General features: G+C 41.6%; 1 protein-coding gene across 3 annotated transcripts in view; it reads right to left on the reverse strand.

Annotated features, from left to right (window-relative positions):
• Positions 1-24,845, reverse strand: part of LOC144688519 (phosphoprotein associated with glycosphingolipid-enriched microdomains 1-like) — an 89,147-nt gene that overhangs the window by 55,247 nt on the left and 9,055 nt on the right. For all 3 annotated transcript variants that reach the window (XM_078555198.1, XM_078555199.1, XM_078555197.1), the window contains exon 2: positions 3,007-3,182. In XM_078555198.1, coding sequence (XP_078411324.1) covers positions 3,007-3,155 — 149 coding nt within the window. In that variant the 5' untranslated portion in view covers positions 3,156-3,182. The remainder of the gene's footprint in view (positions 1-3,006; positions 3,183-24,845) is intronic.

Below are 24,845 nucleotides of genomic sequence, written 5' to 3' on the forward strand. Positions count from 1 at the left end.
AGCATTGCATTTCACATTCTCACAACATTGTGTGAAGATTTTTTTATATGGATTTCTTTTAACTGGTTCACTGTGAATTTTAAAATTTCACAGATTAATTCTGAAGTACTATTCTGGCCCAAAAAAAAGGTCAGCATTCAAAGTTCAGAAAGGGCAGAAATCTAGTCATATTTCACATACCAGGCATTACTTAGGCTACAGTTGTGTGGCTCTTTTAGGAAGTAAGATAAGCAGGCATTCCTGATCCAATGAAAAACTGCCCTCATAGCATCAGTGTATCAATATCAAACTTACTTCGTATCAAACACTTTGGATGCCACTGCAGATGTTCTGTGTGCTGGAGATAAACCTCAGGTAGAAGATAATGATCATAGCCAGTTACTATGTGGACCATAAGAAAGACTTAGATGACAATGACTTGTTTTTCTTGATGAATCTGATGATGATTCTGACTTTCAGAGTTTTTCAACAGTATTGTTCATTTAATGTTTCAGCATTACAATCATTTGTTCACATTTTCTGTTGTTATACTGTTTTAATCCAGTACTGTGCTTCAGGTAGCTTAATAAACATTAGCTCTCCATTACAAAAACAGAATTACCTGGAAAAACTCAGCAGGTCTGGCAGCATCGGTGGAGAAGAAATCAGTTAACGTTTCGAGCCTTCATGGCCCTTCGGCAGAACTGAAGCATAGTTAGGAGAAAAGCTCTCCATTCCTGAGTCACTGGTACATGGTTTTCATTTCAGTTCCCAAGTCGAATATGCTTTTGGACAATTTTTTATGCAAAAATAATGTGCAATCTATTGAATAATTTATCATTTGTGCCTGCTTCAAATGTCTAACAGAAAGAGTGAACACTTTTCTTCAATAGCCAGTACTGTCCTCAACTCCTTGCAAGCTTTGGACGCTTTCATCCTGAAATGAGGTGACCCTGCATTTAAGAGGAAGATTGCATTGACCTGATTTAGAAGACGCAAGGGAAATAGGAGCTGTTACATAGTCACTCCATTCTTCACCAGGAAAAGGTTATGATTCATAGGAAGCTGGGGATTATATACATGCAAAATTTGCAAAACAGATGGTTTGCCACTAGCCACTAAAACTCATTTGGCTAGTCATATGATATCAGGGTTATGGGCATACCAACACTAAGAGGATTGTTTAATGTATCTGAGTAGCACCTTTTTTCCACAATACATAACACTGGCAACACTGTTCCCTCTGCCCACTTTGCAGGTTATGATAGAGGGTGCAGTCCAAGCATATGTGGTAGGCCTTAAGACCATTAGCATTCAGAGAAAGAATGTATTATGTTTAGGCAAAGGCCTGCCACACCCAGAGATCTCTTTGGCTGCATTTTCTAATTGTGTGTAGTGTCCTGCTCATCGGTTTCATATTTCTTTTTGGAAACATTCATGTTGTTTCTTGTCACTGCAGAGTGCACGGTTTCTGTTTTGCAGCAATGTTAAATTTGTGGAATAAGTCTGCAGTCAGGTACTGCCCTGATCGTGAAGAGAACTGATGTGAAGTCGAAAGCAGAAAATTTCAAACCAATTGAGTTTGACACCATTTCCAGTACGATTCCAGTTTAATAGGTGCTCAGTGAGTTCCTTTGACCTCCTGAAGTTCCTCTGCTTTGCTTTCAAGTATTTACATTGAACTGCAGATACAACGCTACGTAGACCTGTTCTGGTCAGGAGAATTTCAGTTGGAATCAGGCATATTAAAGGGAGTTGCTTCAATATAAACATGCTATTTACATATATGCAACCAGTAACCCTCCAAGCTGGTATATAGGACATATGTATGCCAATAAACTCTTGTGTATTCAACCAACTTACAGGGACAGGTGTCTGTATCATCCCACTGGTGCTGGGGATCACATCTCCATCCTGAACAGTAAGACCCATATTTTTGCCCCTGGGTCAGGTGCGCAGATTTGATATATGTCCCGGCTGCAAATCCAACCTTTAAAAATGTCCGCCTGCAGGAGGGATTTTCGGTTGGGATTGGGAAGTGCGTGGTGGTGGTACTATGGGGGAAGAGGCTGGGTGGTGGTGTCGGGTGCAGGCTGAAATAGGAGTCAGGGCAGGTGACCTCAGAAGGACAGTGGGGGCTGCTGGATGCGGAGGTGGGCTGGGCGAAATGACTGCCTCTGTGCACCAGCACTGAGTTTAACTAAATAAAAAAGGTCAAAACCAAAAACATCCCTCCAGCTCTCACCCCTCACCCCACTGAAACCACCCACACGCTCCCTATGCCTCATCCATGCCAACCTGTGCCAACTGATTCCTCCTCTCCCCATGGCCTCTCATACCACCTATGCAAACCCATGCCCTCCACTTACTACCATATGCCCTTACCCCCTCCATGCCAACTCACCTAGTATCCCTGGACACTTCCTTGACAGCTTTGACACTTCCCTGACAGTTCCTTGACCGCTGGACAGTCCTTTGAAATTTGGACAGTTCAATGACAGCTGGACCATTCCAATTAGTTTGAGCGTAAAAAATGCATAATCATGTTTAAATTGAACAATCCCAAAGGTGCCTTACCTCTCCCAAAGTTGGCCTGGGATCCTATCCAAAGGGTTACCTTACCTCTTCAAGGGGGTACCTTGGCTATCTAAACAAATTCACCAGATTCGGACCTCCTTTTACCTGTCCTAACCTGCACACTCTGGGTTTCAAACTCCTGGCCTTCCAAGATCCCACTTTAGTAGAGGCAGCTGGTGATTTAAATGACCAGCTGCCTCCATGAATCACGCAAGTGTGAACCCCAATACCATCCCCGCGAAGATAAGAAATGCTGTGTTTGGGGGCCAGGCTTAGAATTTTTGCCCATATCTGTGATTTTCGCCATGACAGAAAGCCTCTTTGTTGTGGCGAAAATCAGAGCCTCAATGTATTTCCTCACACACTAAACAGACAGAAATATAGACTGAATGAGAAACAGTTTACAAGAAAATAAATATATGATCAGCAAAAGTGATAATTATTCCTTACCTTTGGCAGCTATTACAGAGGAATGTGAGAAGCACCAGTAGCAGGAAGGCTCCCCCTGCCACTAAAAAACCACAGAGAAGGACCTGAGGCTGGCTGTCCTGCGTAAAGCCTGTCTCCTTTTCAACCCTATGCCGAGGAGGAGGAGCCATGATCTTCCCTCAGTTGAAATCTTTTAACTGTGAAACAATAAAACCAAGTGTCACGAGGCTGCCAAGTAGTCATATTTTACAACTATCACATGTATATAAACATATAACCTATAAGCTTTATTGCCATTTTTGGACACAAACGCTGACAGTGCAACACTCTCTCAGCACTACACTGGGGTTTCACCCTTGATTTTTGTGCTCAAGCCCTGGAGAACTTGAATGTCGAGCCTTATGACTCAGAGGGAAGAGTGCTAACATCTGAGCCATAGTGTCTCACTAACTTGATCGAGTTTTTCGAGGAAGTGACAAAGATGATCGACGATGGAATGGCAGTGGATGTTATATACATGGATTTCAGTAAGGCCTTTGACAAGGTCCCTCATGGCAGACTGGTACAGAAGGTAAAGTCGCACGGGATCAGAGGTGAGCTGGCAAGATGGATACAGAATTGGTTTGGTCATAGAAGACAGAGGGTAGCAGTGGAAGGGTGCTTTTCTGAATGGAGAGCTGTGACTAGTGGAGTTCCGCAGGGATCAGTGCTGGGACCTTTGCTGTTTGTAGTATACATAAATGATTTGGAGGAAAATGTAACTGGGCTAATTAGTAAGTTTGCAGATGACACTAAGGTTGAAGGAGTTGCAGATAGTGAAGAGGATTGTCAAAGGATACAACGGGATATAGATCGGTTGGAGACTTGGGCGGAGAAATGGCAGATGGAATTTAATCCGGACAAATGCGAGGTAATGCATTTTGGAAGGTCTAATACAGGCAGGAATTATACAGTAAATGGCAGAACCCTTAAGTGCATTGACGGGCAGAGGGATCTGGGTGTACAGGTCCACAGGTCACTGAAAGTGGCAACGCAGGTGGATAAGGTAGTCAGGAAGGCATATGGCATATTTGCCTTCATTGGCAGGGGTATTGAGTATAAAAGCTGGGAAGTCATGCTGCAGCTGTATAGAACCTTGGTTAGGCCACACTTGGAATATTGTGTGCAATTCTGGTCGCCACATTACCAGAAGGATACGGAGGCGTTGGAGGGGGTTTACCAGGATGCTGCCTGGTCTGGAGGTTATTAGCTATGAGGAGAGGTTGGAGAAACTCGGATTGTTCTCACTAGAGCGATGGAGATTGAGGAGCGACTTGATAGAAGTTTACAAAATTATGAGTGGCATGGACAAAGTAGATAATCAGAAGCTTTTTCCCAGGGTGGAAGAGTCAATTACTAGGGGACATAGATTTAAGGTGAGAGGAGAAAGCTATAGAGGAGATGTGCGGGACAAGTTTTTTACGCAGAGGGTAGTGAGTGTCTGGAATTCGCTGCCAGAGGAGGCGGTGGAAGCAGGTACGATAGTGGTGTTTAAGAGGCACCTTGACAAATACATGAATAGGATGGGAATAGAGGGATACAGACTCCGGAAGTGCAAAATATTTTAGTTGACGGGCAATATGATTGGCGCAGGCTTGGAGGGCCGAAGGGCCTGTTCCTGTGCTGTAGTTTTCTTTGATCTTTGTTCTTTGTTCAATGAAGATGTTGCAGTGAAAACATTAGTAGATCTGTAATTTTGATATGATGCTGTCTAATATTTGAAATAGTGCTTAAGTTGCCATGACAGAAAGCCTCTTTGTCGTGGCGAAAATCACAGATATGGCCAGAAGGAGCAGGAGTGCTTTTCTAAACCCCACAAGAAACGCTTACAGCCTCCCACTTCTTTCCAAATTGTAAGGCCTCCCAAACCCACCACGCTATGATTTACCTGCAAGTTCCCCTCCAAGTTACACATCCTCCTGGCTTGGAACCACATCATTTTTCCTTCACTGTCGCTGGGTCAAAATCCTGGAACGCTCTTCTTAACAACATTGTAGGTATACCTACACAACATGGACTGCAGTGGTTCAAGATGGCAGCGCACCTCCACATTCTCTGAGTTTTTCGGGTATTGCTTTTTCTTTATTTTAAAATATTACTTTTTCCTGTCATCTGTTTCTTTATTTTTTTGAGGCTCTTAACCTTGCCCCTTGTTACCTGACCATACCATGTGTCATCTGTGGCTAAATGAGTGGGTTCCTTGAGCACATATGAAAGTTACCTGTGTCAATGCCACTTCCTCCACTCTGTAGGGAGTACTTGCCCTGATTTTGACACTTCTGCCCTTTACCTTCTCGCTTGACTCATTCTGTTCCAGCTGCCGTCATTCTGTCCAGCTTCACCTGCACCAGAAATATCCCCACAATATCTAGGCCTGAGCACAAAACAAATAGAATGCAGTTGGCACTTCTCCCACTGCTGCTACAATACTTATATGTTTTTCAAAGTTTGAAAGCAAGACTCTGCCCTATTTTCTCCCCATGAAATGCACTAACGGTGGTTGCCTTGCAGGCAAATGACTAATACCTGCACAACAATGACACAGTGCGTTACTATCTCTAGCGGCCCTCTCCCACCAAAGTCTGACTTAACAACAAATTTATTTTTAAGCAAACTCCATAAATATACGAAGTGATAGACAAATAAGTGAATTCCATGTTCTTCTCCTTTATGGGCGGTCAGGCAATCAAAGAAAGAATTATCAGCAAGAAATGATTAATTGAAGGTGAAGCACAATCTCAGCATTCAAAATAGTTTGCAAATTTCTGAATTTACATTTCTACTAAAGATTTGTGAGAAAGCTGAGGTAATAGTTATTCTAATATGTAGCAAATGCTAACCCAACTGAGCAAAGATATTCAGTCTATTGCCTTTGTGGACTATGCAGGTGCATAACATGGAAGCTTAAGGGACACATAAAGTTTAAATCCATGTTCCCATTAATTTGCATGCCCAAGCTAACAATCCTGATGTACAGATTTAGGGCCAAATTTTTGCTCCCGGCAGAATCAGTAAAATTCCCAACTCCACAAACCTGACTCGGGAGCAAATGCCCCGGATGGTCTTATTTTCGTTCCGGAGGACGGGTTGTAAATTTCAGGAAATTTCATTTTTCCCCGAATATTACTGTGGGATACTGAAGCAGGCTTGTGGGGGCTGTGTGCGCGTGTGTGCGACTAATTTAACTAAACTGAAGACAGTCAGGGTGCAAGGTTTAAATCATCAAAGGAATGTTAAAGCAGCCAATTTGAAAATGGAAATGAATGAGCTAACATTTGCGTCTTCAGATAAGTTGAGAGGATTAACAGGAAGTTTTACAACTAGCGAAATCATAAATAAATAAATAAGGCAAAGTTATTAAGTTTAGTTTTCCCATTAATGTTGGCCATAATGACAACATGGAAGATTTTTATATTCTGGGAAAGGGAACTTCCAAAGAAAGTTTAGAACAATGGAGTTAAAGATCAAAAGGGGAGAAAATATATTTAAGGAAAGATTGAAAGCTGTATGGGGAGTGGCTATGTGAGAGCTTGAAAGGTGGGCTGTGCGAAGACAAACTTGTGAAAAGCAGCCTCTAGACACCCCAGAGAAGTGCTTGCTTGTTTAAGAAAGCAAGGTGTTGTTAAAAGTCTTGGAATTCCATTGTCAAGTGAGAGGGAGAGAAGCTGTGAAATACCTCCCTTATAGCAACAGTGGGTGCCTTGTGAAAATATTACTGGATGTTTTATAGGTTAAGAATCAATTTGGACTGTTGTCTGGAAAAAGGTGTTTATTTGGGACAGTAGCTAAGTAGAAATCTTTTGGGAAATATTGTAAGACTAAATGTAACTGTGTAACTACAATCTTGTGTGTTTAAGTTTTCTTTTCTTAATAAATGTTTCAATTTAATATTTAAAATCTCCAAAGGTGGTAGTGGAACCTTTGCTTCTGACTTCAGTGCACATACCTTCTCGTATTAAAAATACGAATTGCAAATCGTTGTGATAGCCTGACCAAGTTTCCCTTTGGGATTTGGTCAGTCCGGCAATTACCAGCTGCCATATCATAACAGGGTGCTGACTGGACTTGGGCCCACTCTAGCTGCAAAGAGTTTGGAGGCAGCCACAGGTGCTGTCTGGTGCCAAGGTGGCCAGGTTACCCCATCTGGGACTTTGTTCAAGTTGTAAAAAAAAAAATAAAACCAAAAACAGCCCTCAGGCCCTCACCCCTCATAACCCCTCAGCCCCAACACAGCCCCAGTTCATGCCACCTCAAGCCCCCCACTCACCCCATAGCTCCTCATACCCTCCATGCCAACCTATGCCCCTCTACCACCCCATCATCCCTCATACCCTCCACGTCATCTCATGCCAAACGATGACAACCCCCATGGCCCTTTATAGCCCCTATGTAACTTAGCTTCAACTCATGCCAACTATGACCCCCTCTCATCTCTATGGCGCTTTGTACCCCATACTAACAGTGCCAACACATTCCAACCCACATCCCCCACCCTCTTTGTCCTTATACCCTCCATACCAACTCACCCAGTATTCACCATAGGCAGACCTCAGGAACCATGATGAGATGGTGAAAATAAAGTGTATATTGCACACCATGATTTAAAAAAAAACATTCATGCATAAAAACCCATTCAATATATTTAAATTCTTTCAAGTACTTAATACCTTAGAAAAATAAACATTTCCTTCAAGTAGTTAATCTCTAATGAAAAAAATGTATTCATAGTCCCACATCAAAACAGTTAATCTTAGAAGCATTTGGAGCTATCAAGCAACCCGTGAGCTTACAGGGCCCCCACGGTAATAATGATAGGCTGTGTAAGCAGTCAAGCAGCACTAATCCTATAATGAAATCCTTCAGGCTTATGTCAACAAACACTTAGTGAAATTGCAAGTAGAATCACATCAGGCTGTCTTTTATTCAAAGATTTAAAGGGTTTGGAGAGTTAAATGACTTTGATAGCTACACTGAACTTATCCACTTTTTACAGATAGTCATGTCTAATTTTAACAATCCCAAAGGGCACCTTTCTTTTCCCAAATGGTACCTTACCTCCCAAATAACTTCAGCAGCTTTAGACCTTTACTTCACATGTCTAAAGCCCACGAGTCATGTTTTGGACATTCCGGTAACAAAAACTGCATCTATTTGAAAGCAACTGCACTTTTACATGTACAGCTACCTCTCTGAACTACGGATGGGCAAACCACAACCTGCCCCTATCCTCCCTGCCCTCCTGGCAAAAATAGTGGGTGGCAGGTTCGCAGGTGGGATTTCTGGGATCGGGGCTGTGACACCATTTTGGCTAAGTCTTGGAGACCTTCTGGCTTTGCAAAAAAATTCAGGCCTTAGGTTTTATCTACCAATGAGATAACAGTGCTAAAAATACCTCTTTCCAAACTCCAAATACACAAAATGCAAATAGGACAAACCTGTAAAGAATATACAAAAACAAATAGGACTTCAATGGCCAGCTTGCCAGGGCCCATGGGCAATATTTAGGCACTCCTCATTCAGCAAATTATCATAAAACTTTAGTGACAGATTTGAAGGCCATTACTCATCTTTTTGAACGTTCCAGATGATTTTTTTCTCAAACAACTTCAAAATCACAGGAAGTTAATCTGATCTCAGACAAGATTAGATAGGATTTTGCTGTTCAAATAAATATTTACGAAAGTGAATCCTATGATGATGATTAAATGTGTATTATTAAAAGCTTACTGTGGTTCTGACTCGATAAAGAGGTTCACAATTAATAAGGCCACGACAGAACAACAATATGAGGTACACTGATTGTAATAACCTAACAAATCCTAACAAAACATTACACCATAATTGTACCAAATAACATCTAAGAAAATGAAGTGGTTTTCCCAGAATCCTAATAAATCCAAGAATAAATACACTTTATTCTGCTTGGTATATAGTTCACAGCTTTCAGGGCAAATCCACAAAGTTGCTATTAGAGTCTGTGCACTAAGATAAATGATCAGGCACTATAATCCCTGGCCACAAGCCAACACTAAACTGCCCAACTACATAAAACCAGCAGTCCAATGAAGCAGAACAACACAGCAGTTGGGGATTGCATTGATTCAATGAAACCAACCTGAACAAAGTAAATGCTTATTGAATGATGGGGTTCAGAATGTACGTGTTACCTTGACATCTCCAAAGATAATCATTGCCATTTCAGAGTCATAGAAATTGCAACAATGAAGTTAACCATCCAATTCATCATGCCAATGCCAGTACTAGGTCTTCAACTGAAAATTATCTATTCTCATCCTAATTCCATGCCCTTTGACTGTACTGTTTTGTATTTTTCCTTTACAGGAACTCACTCAAATCCCTTTCAAAGGGCCTCAATATCCACTTGTGGTAAAGCATTCCATTTCCTGACCATGTGTGGAATCGTTTTCCTAACCTTCCCCACTTTATTCTTCAAGTGATAATCCCAAGTCTATAGCTAAAGATAATTCCGGAAACTGAACATATTAAAAAGAAATAACATTGCATAAGATTTTACAAGCAAATAAAAAGCTTTACCAGACACAGGAAAGGAAAAATTAGTCCTTGATATTATTTCGAAGAGGAGCAGGGGAGACATTATCACATTTCCGTTTGTGGGAGTTTACTGTGCACAAATTGGTTGTTGTAATGTAGAAAATGAGGCAGTGATTTCACTTCAAAAATACCCCATTGGCTGTCAAACACTTTGGGACATCCCGTGGTCATGAACAGCGCAATATAAATGGAAGTCGTTCTTTCCTTTCTCCAGGATTTTGCCAAGAGGAAAATGGATAATGCTCAAAATAAATGATAACACTCAAGCCTACTGTATGACTCCTGAAAGTTAAAGAGGTTCAGTTTGTACAATTGGTTCTTCACATTCTAAATATTGCAACATACTGTAGGCATAACGATAAAAAAATGAGAATGCTGGAAACACACAGCTAGCATATGAAAAGAGAAAAGACAGGTTTCAGTTACAGGTGTACACCATCCATCACACTGGCAGTGTTCTGATGAAATGTCAACACCTGAGACGTTAACCTGGCTTTTCTTTTTTTCCCAAATACTGATAAGACTAGCTGCGGATTTCTGATTTCCTTCCTGTTTTACTTTTAGGCTCAGGACTTTTCACAATGCAAGAACATATCGGGAATTTGAGTGAGATGATCCATGAACCTGATTTACAGCTTGCATATTAAAATTAACATATGAAAATCATGCCGATCGCGATTCCTTAATTCCCAATATTCGTTCCAAGTGCCAAGAAAATTACATTTTGCCCCTTACTGTTCAATACATGAAGCAATACTGACATCTGTGGTCTGAAAGGAGAATAGCACCGTTAGATTTTATTTCCTGCCTTCAGGAGTCCTTTCAAATGTGCATGAACTGATTGTTCAAGCGATGTGATTGAAAAATAATAATTTTGACCAAATTACTGCAGTTCCACAATGGCTACAAATAAATATGACGGACAATTCCAGCTCATTTCAGGAGTTCTAATGTCATGTTATGTCAAAGCTATTTTAAAAAAAATCACTTGAAGAATTATTTTCTGACTAGGTCGACACATGATTACTTGGTAAGGTCTTAGAAATGACAGAAACAGAAATTGTTTAGAGTAAATTCCATGAATTATTTGTAACTTTTCTATTGAGATAACTGTCTAGATTACGGAGGTTACTGAATCCTGACCAAATCACTAAAAGTCTTATCCATGGCATTATGCAGATGTCTGCCACTAGGAAAATATATTCAGGATTTCAGTCTTGGAGAGCATCAAAAATGAACAACTTCCCCAAGATACTTCAAGGTTCATAATGCTCTCTGTAGTAAATGTCCCCAATTAAGGAAGTTCACCTGGACCACTAACTGACAGCAGCAACAACTTGCATTTATATGTCATCTTTAACACAGTAAAACGTCCCAATGCACTTCTCAAGAGCATTATCAAAATTTGACACAAAGCCACAGAAGATGATATCAGGACAGATGACCAAAAGCTTGGTCAAAGATGTAAGGTTTAGGGAACACCTTAAAGGACAAGAGAGGGGTGAAGAGGCTTAGGGAAGATCAGAGTTTAGGCCTAAGGCAGTTGAAAGCAGAGCTGCTGATGATGGAGTGATTAAAATCAGAAATGCACAAGATACCAGAGTTGGAGAAACCCAGTCTCAAAGTCTTGAAGGGCTGGAGGACAGGGAAGGGCAAGATCATGGAGGAATTTGACAACAAGAATAAGAATTTTCAGACAAAGCCATTGTCAGACCAGAAGCTAATGTAAGTCAGTGAGCAAAGGGCTGATGGTTAAATGGGATTTGGTGTGATTTAATAAATGGACAACATAGTTTTGGATAAACTCAAGCTTATGGAGGATGGAAGATGCAAGGCTAACCTTGCATCGTAAAGGCAAGCATCATAATAATCAAGTGTATTGGTAACAAAGGCATGATGAAAGTTTCAGCAACAGATGAACTGAGGCAGGGTCAGATGTTAGAGAACTGGAGTGGATATGTGGCCAGAAGCTCATCTCAGGTTCAAACACAACACCAAGGTCAGAATTTTCGGGTCAGCGAGTGGGGGCAGGGCCCACTTGCTGGGCGTGCATCCCAATGTCACCGCGCGTCATTCAGATTTTCAGTTCGGCAGGCGCGCACCTGAGTTGACTGTGCGCCCGCCCAACTGTCAAAGGCCTATTAAGGCCATTTAAATATCAAGTAAAATAATTAACAGAGCTGCCCGTCCAACCTTAAGGTTGGCAGGCAGATGAAGAGCCCAGGCGGCCTTTGCATTTATCATGAAACCTCATCTGCGGACAGGATGAGGTTTCATGAAGGTATTTAAAGTTTTATAAACATTTTTTATAACATTCATAGACATGTCCCAGCTCATGTGACACTTTCACATGAGGGGACATGTCAAAAATTATTTCTTTTCCTCATTAAAATTTTCAGAACTTAAACTAATCTCCCTGAGGCAGCAATTTTGTTTCAATGACAAAAGCTTTCTAAAAAATGATAACTATTACCAACTAATATTAGGGTAAGTTGACCACGTCTTTAACAAAAGCTCAGAAATGTAGAATTTATGTAGAGCTGTAGTGAAAATGGAATCAGATCACATCATCAGGATGGGGGAAATTGCAAACGAAAGTAAGATACAATTGTGAGGAATGGTCAGGGGTGGGAGAATAGCTTTGGCTCTGGATTTCCTTCAGAACCACAAAATTTGATATCTGTAAAACTGGCAGTAGCCCATTCTAAATCTCACTACCATGAGTGCCTCAAAATGACAAATAGATATTGGTGGCAATTTTAATCCTGCTCAGTCAGCACAAATTGCCTTCAATGATGTCATCAGGGCCCAGCTTCTATGGGGTCCTCATTGAGAAAGTGGTTTTTGCTTCCCTACCAGGACAACCGTATATGAAAATGAGTTGGGGCCAAAAGAGGCTCACAAAGTCTTTTTTCCTCCTTTGTACTTTCCTTATGGGGCCAGGAGGAGTACAAATGCACACTTGGGCCTCAAAATGAAAGTTTAGACCTTCCCTGTCCCCCACATTTGCCCAAAAATGAGGCCCTCCTGTAAACGCCTTCACTGACATAGCTGTCAGCTGGGATCCTTTCCTAATGATGGCTTCATGTTGCCCTACACTGCATTACCTCCTGCCAACCAGCTGCAGCTTCTCACAGGGAAACTAACTGAAGGCCTGCAGATCTGGCCCGAATGAGTCCGGACCCTCATATTGCTAACGTCAGGACAGTTTTTACCAACCTTGGCCCCCACCACATGATTCCTGCCTAGGATTAAAATTGGGGCTACTGATACTCGTTCCCCATTCCCCAAACACATCACAAGGAAGATCAGATGGTTAATCACCTCAGTAGCAACAGGGATTAGATGTAGCTACCCAGGTCCTGTATCAGCCCCACTCCATGACCAACTGGATTACCAACACTGGCACAGAAATTAAATGGTTAATTCACCACTGAACTGGAATAGATGTGTAATGATATCAATGATTTTCCACTGCATCATTAAATCTAATAACTTGATATTCTCACTTTTGTTGCTGTTTAAATCTGTCACACACTGAAGTCGCTTTATTGAATGTAGTTTGAGCCACTTTATTTTTACAGTCACTCATTAACTATCACACAAAGTGAACATCTACCTCAATGGGTACTTTTACTCAATATATGTGTCCTTTTGAACCATTAACAGTATAAACAGGATGTATCAGAATTGAATCACCAATGTATGGCTTTGAAGTATCAATTCAAAGGGAAAATTGATGGGAGGGCAGGTGCAAGGGAGAGTAAAGGAGAATAATATGGTGCCCTGTGTTCTATGTTCATCCATTTTCCCAGTGTCACAGAATGTCTGTGTTATAGTTGCATTAAACATTTATTTGACTATTAAAGCGATTCCACTAAATGGCAATATGCTAACAAATATGAAATGCAGTCAATAGATAGCTAATCAGTCTGAGCTAATTCAGATGCTGTTAGCAACCCAATCAGTCTCCACCCTTTATCTGCATTGTGCATGATTATATCCACTGACTGTGCAATGGCGAAAAGATACAAAACCAGAGATCAGAACACAATTTTAAAACATGCTGTAGTTGGGATAACTCAAACTATCACTGCAAAGACACTATGATTCTTTACTTGTTATATTAATGGAAAGTTCCTTGAAGTGACACAGGCTGTGCCAATACTGCACATCTTGTCGGCTGGTATAAAAGGCAATTGCTTCAGTATTCTGAAAAATATCATTTCTGTCAAGTTGTACACTGCTATTCGGTACATATGTAAAACCTACTTTCCAAGTGTGCGGTTTTAGCTTTGCTGTATTTAGAAACATATGAATTTGGGACAAAACAAGATGATTGCACAGATAGGGTATGATAAACCATACCTGCAAAAAAGCTAATGTGTGTGAATGTGGTCTGGTTTCTGCGCAGCCCTTTCAAAGGCTGGGTTGATTTCATTGTGATCTGTATACAACCACTTCCTCTGTCAGAGAAGACATATGGAATGAATTTATCATAATGGAAAAACAACCAATGTTCAGTTTCTTTGAGCACATGTATTATCTTACAGCTTCAGTATTTGTGTAATGGGAATATTGAAGAATTCATGATAATAGCACAGTTAATTGGATACAGGGAGAAGTCAGGGAGATGGGATTTAAGTGGATAGGTCCACTTGAAGAACTAGCACTGCCTCGTGTACAAGGGGTCTAATGGTCTCCTGCACTGCAACTTCTATGATGAAAATAAAAGCATTGAGAACACAGGGGGCTCATTAGCTCAGCTGGCTAGATGACTAGCACATGGTTTAGAATGGTGCCAACAGTACAGGGTTTGATCCCCGTTCTGGCTAACGTAGTCTTGGGGCCTGCCTGCTCACCCTGCCCTGCAGTAAAATCACACCATAAGCCATGGTTTGGTGACCCTTGGATGATCAAGGGTGTTACCTGCAGAAGAATTGAAAACACAGTTAGCAAAAAGATATTATTTTGACCATGAAGATAAGATTGATTGATTTTGCGCTAAGTAATATGCCCACCACATTTTAAAGAACGTGGGCATTTTCTGTCATGAAGAAAATTGTCCTTGGATGAAAGCAGCCTGAAAACTGATTTGCCAATTATAACACAACGAATCAGTCTACAACTACTGGGAGCAGGTTTCTCCTTTTGATCAGTTCAGGCACCAAATTAAATATCATTGGAGAATGATTTCCTCTGTGCAGTAAAATCATAATCTAATTAGAAATATATATGATCATTCTTTTCCCTACGCTGAACACTCTGAAAACCATCTCACAATTTGTATGTGATTTGCATCCAAGCATTAAGTTGATATTGTCACTTCTGTTAAAAGTCTTAGCAGTACATATCCTAAAATACGAACAAAAATTGAAGCACAAATGTATGCATTAGTGCGTCATCAAATTGAATTCCAATCCCAAAGTTACTCATGTTGGTATATTATGCAATTATTCATGAAAGCCTGAAATTTGGGCACTTATGTACATTTAAATTCTGATTGGTTTGTTCTTCTTTGCAATTCCTAGTGCATCTGTAAAAGACACAAATCAGGATAAACATTTTCCTTTGCGAGCGCATTGGGGGTTCCCTCTGCTATTTGTTGCAAGTTGTCATACTGCACCCGTTTTCTCTGATGTATTTGGTATTTCTGGCACTGTCAGTAGGCTGATCAGTTACGAGGTCCTTTTGGTGTAGAGGTGAGCAGGGTCACCTGCTTCAGCATAAATGTGGAAGAAAGGGTTTGCTTTGCAAGGCTGGTATGGCAAACTTAGATTGGGTTATTGGATTTAATTTTTCTGAATCCCCAAAGTTTGGGATCTTCATGGTAACAATTTTGGAGAAACTCAAAGCCTTGTTCTTAATGGATGCCCTACCCAAATTAAAATTAATAGTTCACATTTGCTATATGCACCAGTGAATCTCCCACAGCCACACTCATGTTTGCTCAGAGGGAGTGGTATACCCTTCAGCTGTAGCTGTCATAACAGCCTGACAGTGGTTGCAGTGAGGATGAATAACAGTGGTTCTTGTGATAGTTCTTTTTTTTTGTGGTTTCAGCCCCACCTACAGAACGGCCACAAATAACAGGCTATTTTTACAGTGTAACTGTTACACGGCTACCTGTTGGTTTCACTGGACTACAGTGTGTCAGCATTACCAACTCAAGAATTTTTATAATTTACCAGTGGATCTCCTGTGGCATCACACCCAGTAAGTCAGCCAGAAAATACAAGTCTACTCATTGGATCATGTCTGACTTTGGGTGTGAATCCAGCAACAATAACGAGCTGCCATGCAAGACAGCAACATGAAATTGGTCATATTGTATCATCAGGATACAACCACTATGCTGGGCACTGGCCGTACCCCAAGAGACTGTACGCTGGTGGTGAAGACATCAAAGATTGGCCAATGGTTGGGGGGGGGGGGGGGGGGGGATAGAAGGTGAAATCAGGAGGTGATGGGGTAAGCGGTAACTCGCAGCAGCTTTAGTGTGGAGCCAGGAGAAGTACTCTTGCTCTTTCTGCCTCGACATTGAAGGAAATAAAATATTCTTTACTTGTCTTTAGAGACCCTAATTTGGTTGCTGGTTGTTGGACAAAGCTGACCACTGCACGAACTGCTTGCTGCAGCCAGTCACAATACTATATTAGAATGGAGTCAAAAAATAGGTGTTAAGAGTCCCAATTTGAAAGCCAGAGGCCTAATGCCCATTCCAGGTGGGTGTTCTGGACAACCACAGGTCACCCTAACCAATCTAGCATACAATGCATGCTTGCCATGGAATGAATGTACACTGCACAATTCAATTCAAAAAGCCATGGCCCCTATCTTACCTGAAATAAAACCAGTAAATGCTGGAAATACTCACAGGCAGCAGCTGTGGAGAGACAGTTAACATTTCAGTCTGTTGACCTTTCATCAGAACTGGAAAAAGTTAGAGATATAATAGGTATTGATGTTTGATGTTAACTCTGTTTCTCTCTCCCTCTACTGCCTGAAAAGACTTGCGAGAAATAGTGTGAGGGGGGAAATGGATGAAAGGTTGAGGTGAATGATAGAGATCAACGGAGAGGGGTGGATACAGGAACTGAGCAAACAGTTCAAAGAAGAAATGATAAGGGCTGTATTTTTCAACAGCAGTTGCACAGAAAATGTGGCCTGAAGCTATCAGCAGCTCCCTTCCCCATTATTTGTGTTTCGCCCATCCCTTCACGCCCCTGTCCCCTCACATATCCAACCCTTTCTTAATATTTCTTTCTTTTTAATCGCACCCTTTCTTCCGCTGCTCCCTTATCATTTCCTCTTTGAACTGTTTGTTCAGTTTCTGTACCCTCCCCTCCCCGTTGTTCGGCTGTCACTCACCTTGCTCCTTCATCCATCTCTCCCCTTGTTTTTATTAAAATATCAGTGAAAGCATTAAGAGGCACAAAAAAACAATTCAGTGGATAAACTGAATCAGTAGGCCCAGATTTTTGCCAGGACGGAGAGGCTCTTTGGAGAGGTAAAGTACCCCTTTGGAATGGGTCCCAGGAAACTTTTGGGAGAGGTGAGACACCCTTTGGGATTGTTAGAATTAAACATGATTATGCACTTTTCACACACAAACTTATTGCAACTGTCCAGCTGTCCAGAACATGTCAAAGTTGTTCAGGAAGTGTCAAAGCAGTCCAGAAAGTGTACAAGGATGCTAGGTGAGTTGGCATGGAGGGGGTAAGGGCAAATGATGGTGTGTGGGGGGCATGAAATGAATTTTGAAATTAATTGCCACTAAATTGGCACAGGGGTTATGAGGGACCATGAGGTTGGGTATGTGTTTGGGTTGGCATAGGTTGGCATGGATGGGGCGTAAGAAATGAGTGGGGGGGTGAGGGGTGGAGAGATATTTTTGTTTTAAACTTTTATTTATTTAAATACAGTGCCAGTGCACAGAGGCAGACCCAGCCCCCCTCTGCACCCAGCAGCCTCCACACTCATCCTAGAGTCACCCACCCTGACTCCTATTTCAGGCCTCTGCTCCTCCCCATCCCCCCCCGACCAAAGATTTAACCAACGGGTGGACATTTTGAAAGGTCAGGTTCGCAGAACTGGGAAACCTCTCGATTCTACGCACCCGACCCGGGGATGTCCTGTCAGTGTAGGCCCCGGAGCAGACATCCTGTCAGTGTAGGCCCGGGGCGGACGTCCTGTCCGCGTAGGTTGCCAAACATCCCATCAGGGGAGGCTCCCGAGCAGACATCCTGTCAGCAGAGGCCCCGGAGCAGACATCCTGTCAGAGGAGGCCCTGGGGTACACGTCCTGTACATGTAGGCCATGAGGGCAAACATCCTTTGAGCAGGTCACTGGATAAGATTTTCTGTCAGTAGGAGCATAGGAAGATAGGAACAGGACTGGACCATTCAGCCCATCAAGCCTGCTCCACCCTTCAATTAGAACATGGCTGACTGTGTAGGGTACGTACTTTATATACTCTCTGTGTATGCCATGGAGGGACACTTTCAGTCACACTGAGATTTTTGACTACTTTAGTCTAGAAAGAATTTAAAGTAATTTATATTAAGGCTTTGTAATTATGTTCAGTTCTACAGAGGTTAAATCTACAGCATACGGTTTTTAGGAATGTGGAGGTGATTTAGCACATAAGGCATTAGGATTCAGCTGAACTGGCTGAACAAATGAGGACTGATTTTAATTACAGCCCGCCCAATTTATTCTCCACCCATTTGTATTTCAAAACTACAATGATAGTCTTACATACACAAAGGATCTAGTTTTCATACTACAAGTAGCCTCCCACCTGAAACAGCGGCTATCTGGGTCTCGCATCTCAGGATACTACCCGAGATGGTGGAGGCTGGATCAGCAGCATAAACAGGAGGGAGGTAAATGACCAAAGTCATTGTGAGCCACTCCTGCTCCACTTGTGCAAGGCAGATGGAGGTAAAATTGGCCTCCGCTGTTTCCACATATCAGATCATTTAGAGACAATGAAGTCGCAAAAGATGCTATATAAATGGAGCTGCTTTCTTTGTTTCTTGAGGAAACCTTTTCTTCCAGCCTAACATTCTACATAACACATCACCAAGTTCCTGCAACAAAGTCACATATTACATTATATTTGCAGCAAATGCTTCTGTTAGGTAAGTATAGCACATTGATATGTTGTGTGCTGCAAAGACATTTAGCTTCTGATTTGTATCATCTCCATTACAGAATTTGCCCCAGGTGTCTGTTATATGTGACTCAACTCGAGGGGTGACAGATAACCACAGAGTCATGCATCTGCTGTGAGGCACTGCACACTGAGCTGCTAGTGTTGCAGATGAAAATGAGAACATTGTTTGGTGCATGGAAAACAAGAATCTTCACCTCGGCACAGTACAATTTTTATCTGAACATTCATAAGCACCGCTCCTTTTGTCGTTGGTGATTGGAAAAAGGCACTTTATTTCTAACAATTTCTTCTTCAGAACAGCGTCACAAACACTGTACTGCTTCCAAGTTCATTAAGAGGGATTAAATAGTCTTTTCCGCAGATTAAACAACACATTTTCAGTAATCCTATCAGGACTTTTTCTGCTGAGAATGTTTTTATGTACCAGAGCTATAGTACTGACAGCACAAGCACTATGTGGACAAACAGGATAATTGACGCTGTAATATAAACATGTGACAATGTATGTATGTACATATCCTCTTTCTGTCCCATAAAAATCATTACAAGTGCTTACCTGGAGCATTTTCAGAGTTGCCTCCAGCAGTCCCTTTAATCAGGCCCCTGATTTGCATAGTGATGATGTCCCTGCCTGTTGTGGGTGGGATTGCTGGATGACTATTCTCTGACTGACTCTAAAATTGTGCTGGGTGGGAAGAGGGTGGTAGGTACTGCACTGTTATTTTAGTCTCACTTCTGTCCTGTTTCTATCAAAAGCAGGAGCAAAATCACTCTCGATATCTTCTCACTACAATTGCCATCTCCAACACCACATTGTGTCCACTTTCTTAAAAGACACAATTTCTCCAAGTTCCCATTAATAATCTGATAGGAGATCCACTAGTATATGCGTAAACATGGCGTTCATGCAGTGCACACCCCATCCACATTATGCTTAAATGTGCCACAATATATTACAGATGGCAAAAAAAAACCTTAAAATAAAAAAAAGGCCGTGATAGATTCTCCTGACATCATATGAACCCTATCTATAAGGAGTTGAGCTAATAGTCTAGACTGACACATCAGGGAATGTTGCGTGGTTGGAGGTGTCATCCTTTGCATTAGGCAGTAAACTGAAGTTCCGTCTGCGTGTCCAGTTGGAGCTAAAGATCTAGGGTATCATTCAGAAAAGAGCAGCAAGACCTCCTGGAGTCCTGGCCAAAATTCTTTCCTCAGCGAACACAAGCTAAAATAGATTAACTCATCATGTATCACATTGCTATATGTAGGATCTTGCTGTCCACTTGTGGGTTCATCTTCTCAACAATAACTGCATTTTACATTAATGAATTGTAGGTGAAGTGGTTTGGGACATCCTGTGAGATGATGGGGCACGTCATACATTCAAGTTCTTTCTTTACAAAGAGTTACCACTGCCCTCTAACTGACTGTGAGGATTGACTGCAACGGTTTATAAAAAGCAACAGTTAGTTGGATTAACTTTTTTCCCTCCATTTCCCACAGGGAATAGTTGTTCAATAGTGTTAAAGGTATAGGTCAAGTTAGTAACTAAACACAATGGCCCAGAAATTCTGGGAGCCCTCACTCAGTTACCATAAGGTGTCAGGGTGGAACTTCTGCCTGCCCTTCTGACCTTACCTCAGATCCTAGGAGCAGGTCATTGACTTACAGGGAAGGGTACCCCTGCCACTTCTGGTGCTACTGGTGTGCCCATCCTGTAGGGGCACTGAAATCCCTTTCCATTTCATCAGCTGCCTAACCCATGTATCTATGGGTAAGAATTTCAGTAGACAATTACTCCAATGTTTTACCATTACCCTAATGGTAATCATTTTCTCTAAGATCGGTTGCTGCTTGGAAATGGCACCATAAGTTTCACAGGCCGCAGCTTTAGAGCAAGCCTGCTTGCTTCATGCTGGCTGTGTGCTGAGCAGAACTGTTGAGAATTCCAAAGTTTGGCATTCAACCAGTCTTACATTCAAAAGCTACATAATGATGGAGCAGGGTGGGCAGAAGAAACACCCCCCCCCCCCCTGCCCTGGGTTGGAATTTCTCAGTGAGCCCAGGAAACGGGCTTCACCCCAAATTCCATCCCTCTACCCATAATGTGCTAATTCTGTTTCAGAATTTTTACCTCCACTGCTGTGCTCCAAACCTCAGATTCTGCATAAGCAACACTACAAAAGGTCTGCTAGCATTATAAATAACAGATGCTAAAGCAGTGTTATCCACCACGTTAGCCACAAGCCATGTGTCGCTAATTGGGAATCCAGATGTGGCTAACTGCATTGCTGATTAGTAAATAAAAAATTAATAATAGACTCTGTTGTTGGGCATGTGATCTCAATTCCTGTATTTGCATGATGTATGCATCTCAACTTTAAACTTTTTGTGAATTTTTTTGGTAAAATCATAGGGCAAAAAACAGAGTACTTGAGTGCTTGATTGTTGGGTGGTTTAGTTTCTTGATTGCTGAGCATTGATAGATGTTTGATAAGTAAATATACATGTGAAATGCACGTGTCTGTATTGTGTGAATGTCTGAGGTGTTTTCAGCTGAAATTAATGCGTGTGGCTATTTTGGTGTCACTAGTCAGTGATTTCTGCTGGACAACATTACGCTAAGGAGTGATTTTGAAACTGTCTGCAATGTTTGTGCTTTTGATTATTGTTCTAAAGCATTCAAACTCTCAATTGTAATTCAAATCTGCCAGTAATTTACTGCCTGGTAATCACTTCCAGTTCGTCACTTTCCCACTTGCACACTCATAAGACTTATTGTGAATTGGTATTGTACTTAATGTCATTCATGGTTTACTATTAATTGAGGGAAAAGAAATTACAAATAAAATGAACAATATTAAACAAACGTATCCACATAACTCATTCCCCCTTCTACTTTTACTGAAAACTGTTTCATTCAGACCCCACAGTAAATAAAACTCTGACAAGTTAAATATATGAAAAAATTGCAAGCACTAACACTATTTCTAATGTATTTGACCCCACAAATTTAAACTTTAATTAAACACTTCATACTACGTGAATGAGGCTCTAATACAAATGTTAATTTGCTGTGACATTCCTTCTTAATGTTGACTTTGTATGTGGTTACATGTGAAAGGATGGTTCATTTTAATAGCATGACTTACATGTAAGTAAGCCATGGGGCAGAAATTTGCGCTGAGCGGGCGGGCGCATGCCTGACAAGCTAAAAATCCTGGCTCATATCAATATGCTTTCAGTTTAGTGGAGGTAACACTTTAATCACAGTGTACAAAACACTTTCATAATAATCTAGATTCAAAATTATTTGGAAAAATATATCCCTGCTCTTTTTAATACTCTGCTCAATGGCCAATATGAAAAAATTACAAAAAATATTGTTTTCTGTTCTTATTTGCATTTTGTTTCCAGCTTTTGATTCCCCAGGTTGAGTGCAAATAAAATTAATATGTGCGGAAAGCATCAGAACTTATTGGATTCACGTGCAGTTTCATACTCAGTTAAACTTTGCACATTTTTTTTCTATTAATTTACAACTTATATAATTACACAGTCATCTTTATGAATTGAACTATAAATATTCCTTCTGACAATGTTAAAAATACATCCCTTGATGCTGGCCATAGTTTTTGTTTACAAATTTTCCAAAGCACTCATTGCAATCTTGATTGATTGATTATAATTTCTTCTGCATGCCATTTGTTTACTTTTAACATACAGTGGTGCCCTCTTAAAACTCCTGACATTATTCCAGATAACAACAATGACAATATGGTGAGAGGTTTGTAGAAATGCTGCAGAAAATTACCTCCATTCGCAAGTCTGTTCGCCAATTCCACCAGGTCACCTGACCAAGATTAAGATTCAAGAGCCTCTCTCTCATTTGGGCTTGCATTGTAACCTTGCAGTACTCCTTCCCTCTCACACCATTGCTATAGTAATATTTGCTAATAAGCATTTTAGATTGAGCAGCACATGATACCAGAATATATTTGCTGGTCTCGTGTGTATTAAAAAAGGTTTTACAACATCAATGGCAAATTGCATTATTAGACTGCCTTTAGCAAAAATTCAGAGACATAATTACAGAAAATGGATGTTAAACCAAAGAGGAATATACTAGAAGGCTTGGTCAAAGAGGCTTTCTTGTATTATTAGGTGAGTCTTAAGGGGGAGGGAACTCAAGAGACAACAGGGTGTGGGAGAGCATTCCAGAGTGTGGGGTGGGACTGTTGAAGGCATGGCCATCAACGATGCGATGAAGGGGGGAATACACAAAGGGCCAAAGCCAGCGGAAGTGAGAGGTTATGGGGCTGACAGGGAATATAGAGAGGGGCAAGGCACGAAGGGATTTAAACATGAAAATGGTAATTTTAAGGAGAGTGGAGTATGGGCCAAGAGATCATTGGAATAGTCAAATCTGAGGGTGACAAAGGCATCGATGAGGGTGGCACATGGGCCGAGGTGATGGAGGAGAGTTGGAGGCAGGTGGTTAGAGTGTGGAAATAGGTGGATATTTGTGATGGAGAGGATATAGGGTCAGGAGCCCAGTTTGAGGTCAAATAAGACACCAGGATTTAAAACAGTCTGGTTCAATCTGAAACAGTGTCTGGGAAGGGGATGGAATCATTTATAAGGGTACTGAGTTCTGGCAGGGAGAAAAAATTATGGTTCTAGTCTTTCCAATATTTAACCACAGTGAACTGCATGCAGCTCATTCAATACTGTATGTCAGACAAGCAGTCTGACAACATAGAGACAGTGAAGGGATCAAGAAATGTGCTTCAGAGATAGAGCTGGGCATTGTCAGCGTTCGTTTGGGAGCTTCATGGTGCAATCAAAGTGGTACCTGTTTTATTTAGTTGAAGCAGCCCAAGAGGTTGCTGAAGAAAATGAAGATATTCAAAGTAAATGAGGAGATTGTCCCTCCACTCTCACACAGTGTAATCCCAAACCAGAATGGGTCCTATAGCGTTTTCTTAATTCCTAATGTTTTTAAGGCTTCTAGAATTTTACTTGCGCATGCAGATTTTTAAGCAAATGCCCAATTTTGCACCTTGAGTTAGGGACTGAATTAAGAGATTATCTAAATTTAGAATGTCGATAGCTGGTGGACAAGATTATTTCAAACCATTGGTTTTGGCTGGATTCAAATTCGCTGGGTAAAATTTTTAGCTTGGTAGGTAGGCGGGCGGGGACCCGACCTGGCCGAGTGTAAAATGATGCGAAATGACGTTGGGCGAGCGTCCCGATGTCATCGCACACTCGCGCAATACTTCGATCAGCGGACGCGCGCCCAAGTCGGCAGTGCACCCGCCAACAATTAAAAGGCCTATTAAGGCCATTAAAAAGTTAGTTGAAAGAAATTTTTTGCTGTCCGTCCAACCTTATGGTTGGCGGGCAGGCAAAAAGGCCAAGTGGCCGTTGCACTTTTTTGGAAACCTCACCCAGGGGCAGAATGAGGTTTCCAAAAGCAAATTAAAAACAAATAAAAACTTTAATTTTTCATTAATAACATGTCCCTGCTCCTGTGACAGTCACAGGAGGGGACACGTTTCATTACATTTTAATTTTTTTTCATATCTCTTCATCTCCCTGAGGTAGCTCTGTGTTGCGCTTGCGCGCATGCGCCAAGGTCATGCTTGTCGGCTCACACTCCCCCTTCCCTTCCCCCCCCCACCCGCACAGGCAGTGCTGAGCATTGCCACTCGCGTTTCGCGCTGGGCGGGCCTTAATTGGCCCACCAGCATGAAATTGCCTTTCGGTCTCGATTGCGGGTGGTTGGCTTCCCAACTGCCCCTGCCCGCCGAGCCCACCCAACAGTGGGTGAAATTCTGCCCCCTATGTCACTTGTCATGATAATAGTTGATTGTGGTAGTAGACTCCAGTATTAGATGCTATACGGTACTCTGTACTGGGAATGGGGTCACCTGACCTGGGGGTTGAAGGTCAGATAGCACGTGTTCGAGCCTGTCTTGAAACTCAGTTACTGCAGATATGTGTTTATGTTAGGAAAAAATGTTATCGATAAAGTTAGCTCAGCTACAATGTCGACAGC

Source organism: Cetorhinus maximus, chromosome 13 (genome assembly GCF_964194155.1).
Source record: "Cetorhinus maximus chromosome 13, sCetMax3.hap1.1, whole genome shotgun sequence".
In the NCBI taxonomy this organism is placed as follows: domain Eukaryota; kingdom Metazoa; phylum Chordata; class Chondrichthyes; order Lamniformes; family Cetorhinidae; genus Cetorhinus; species Cetorhinus maximus.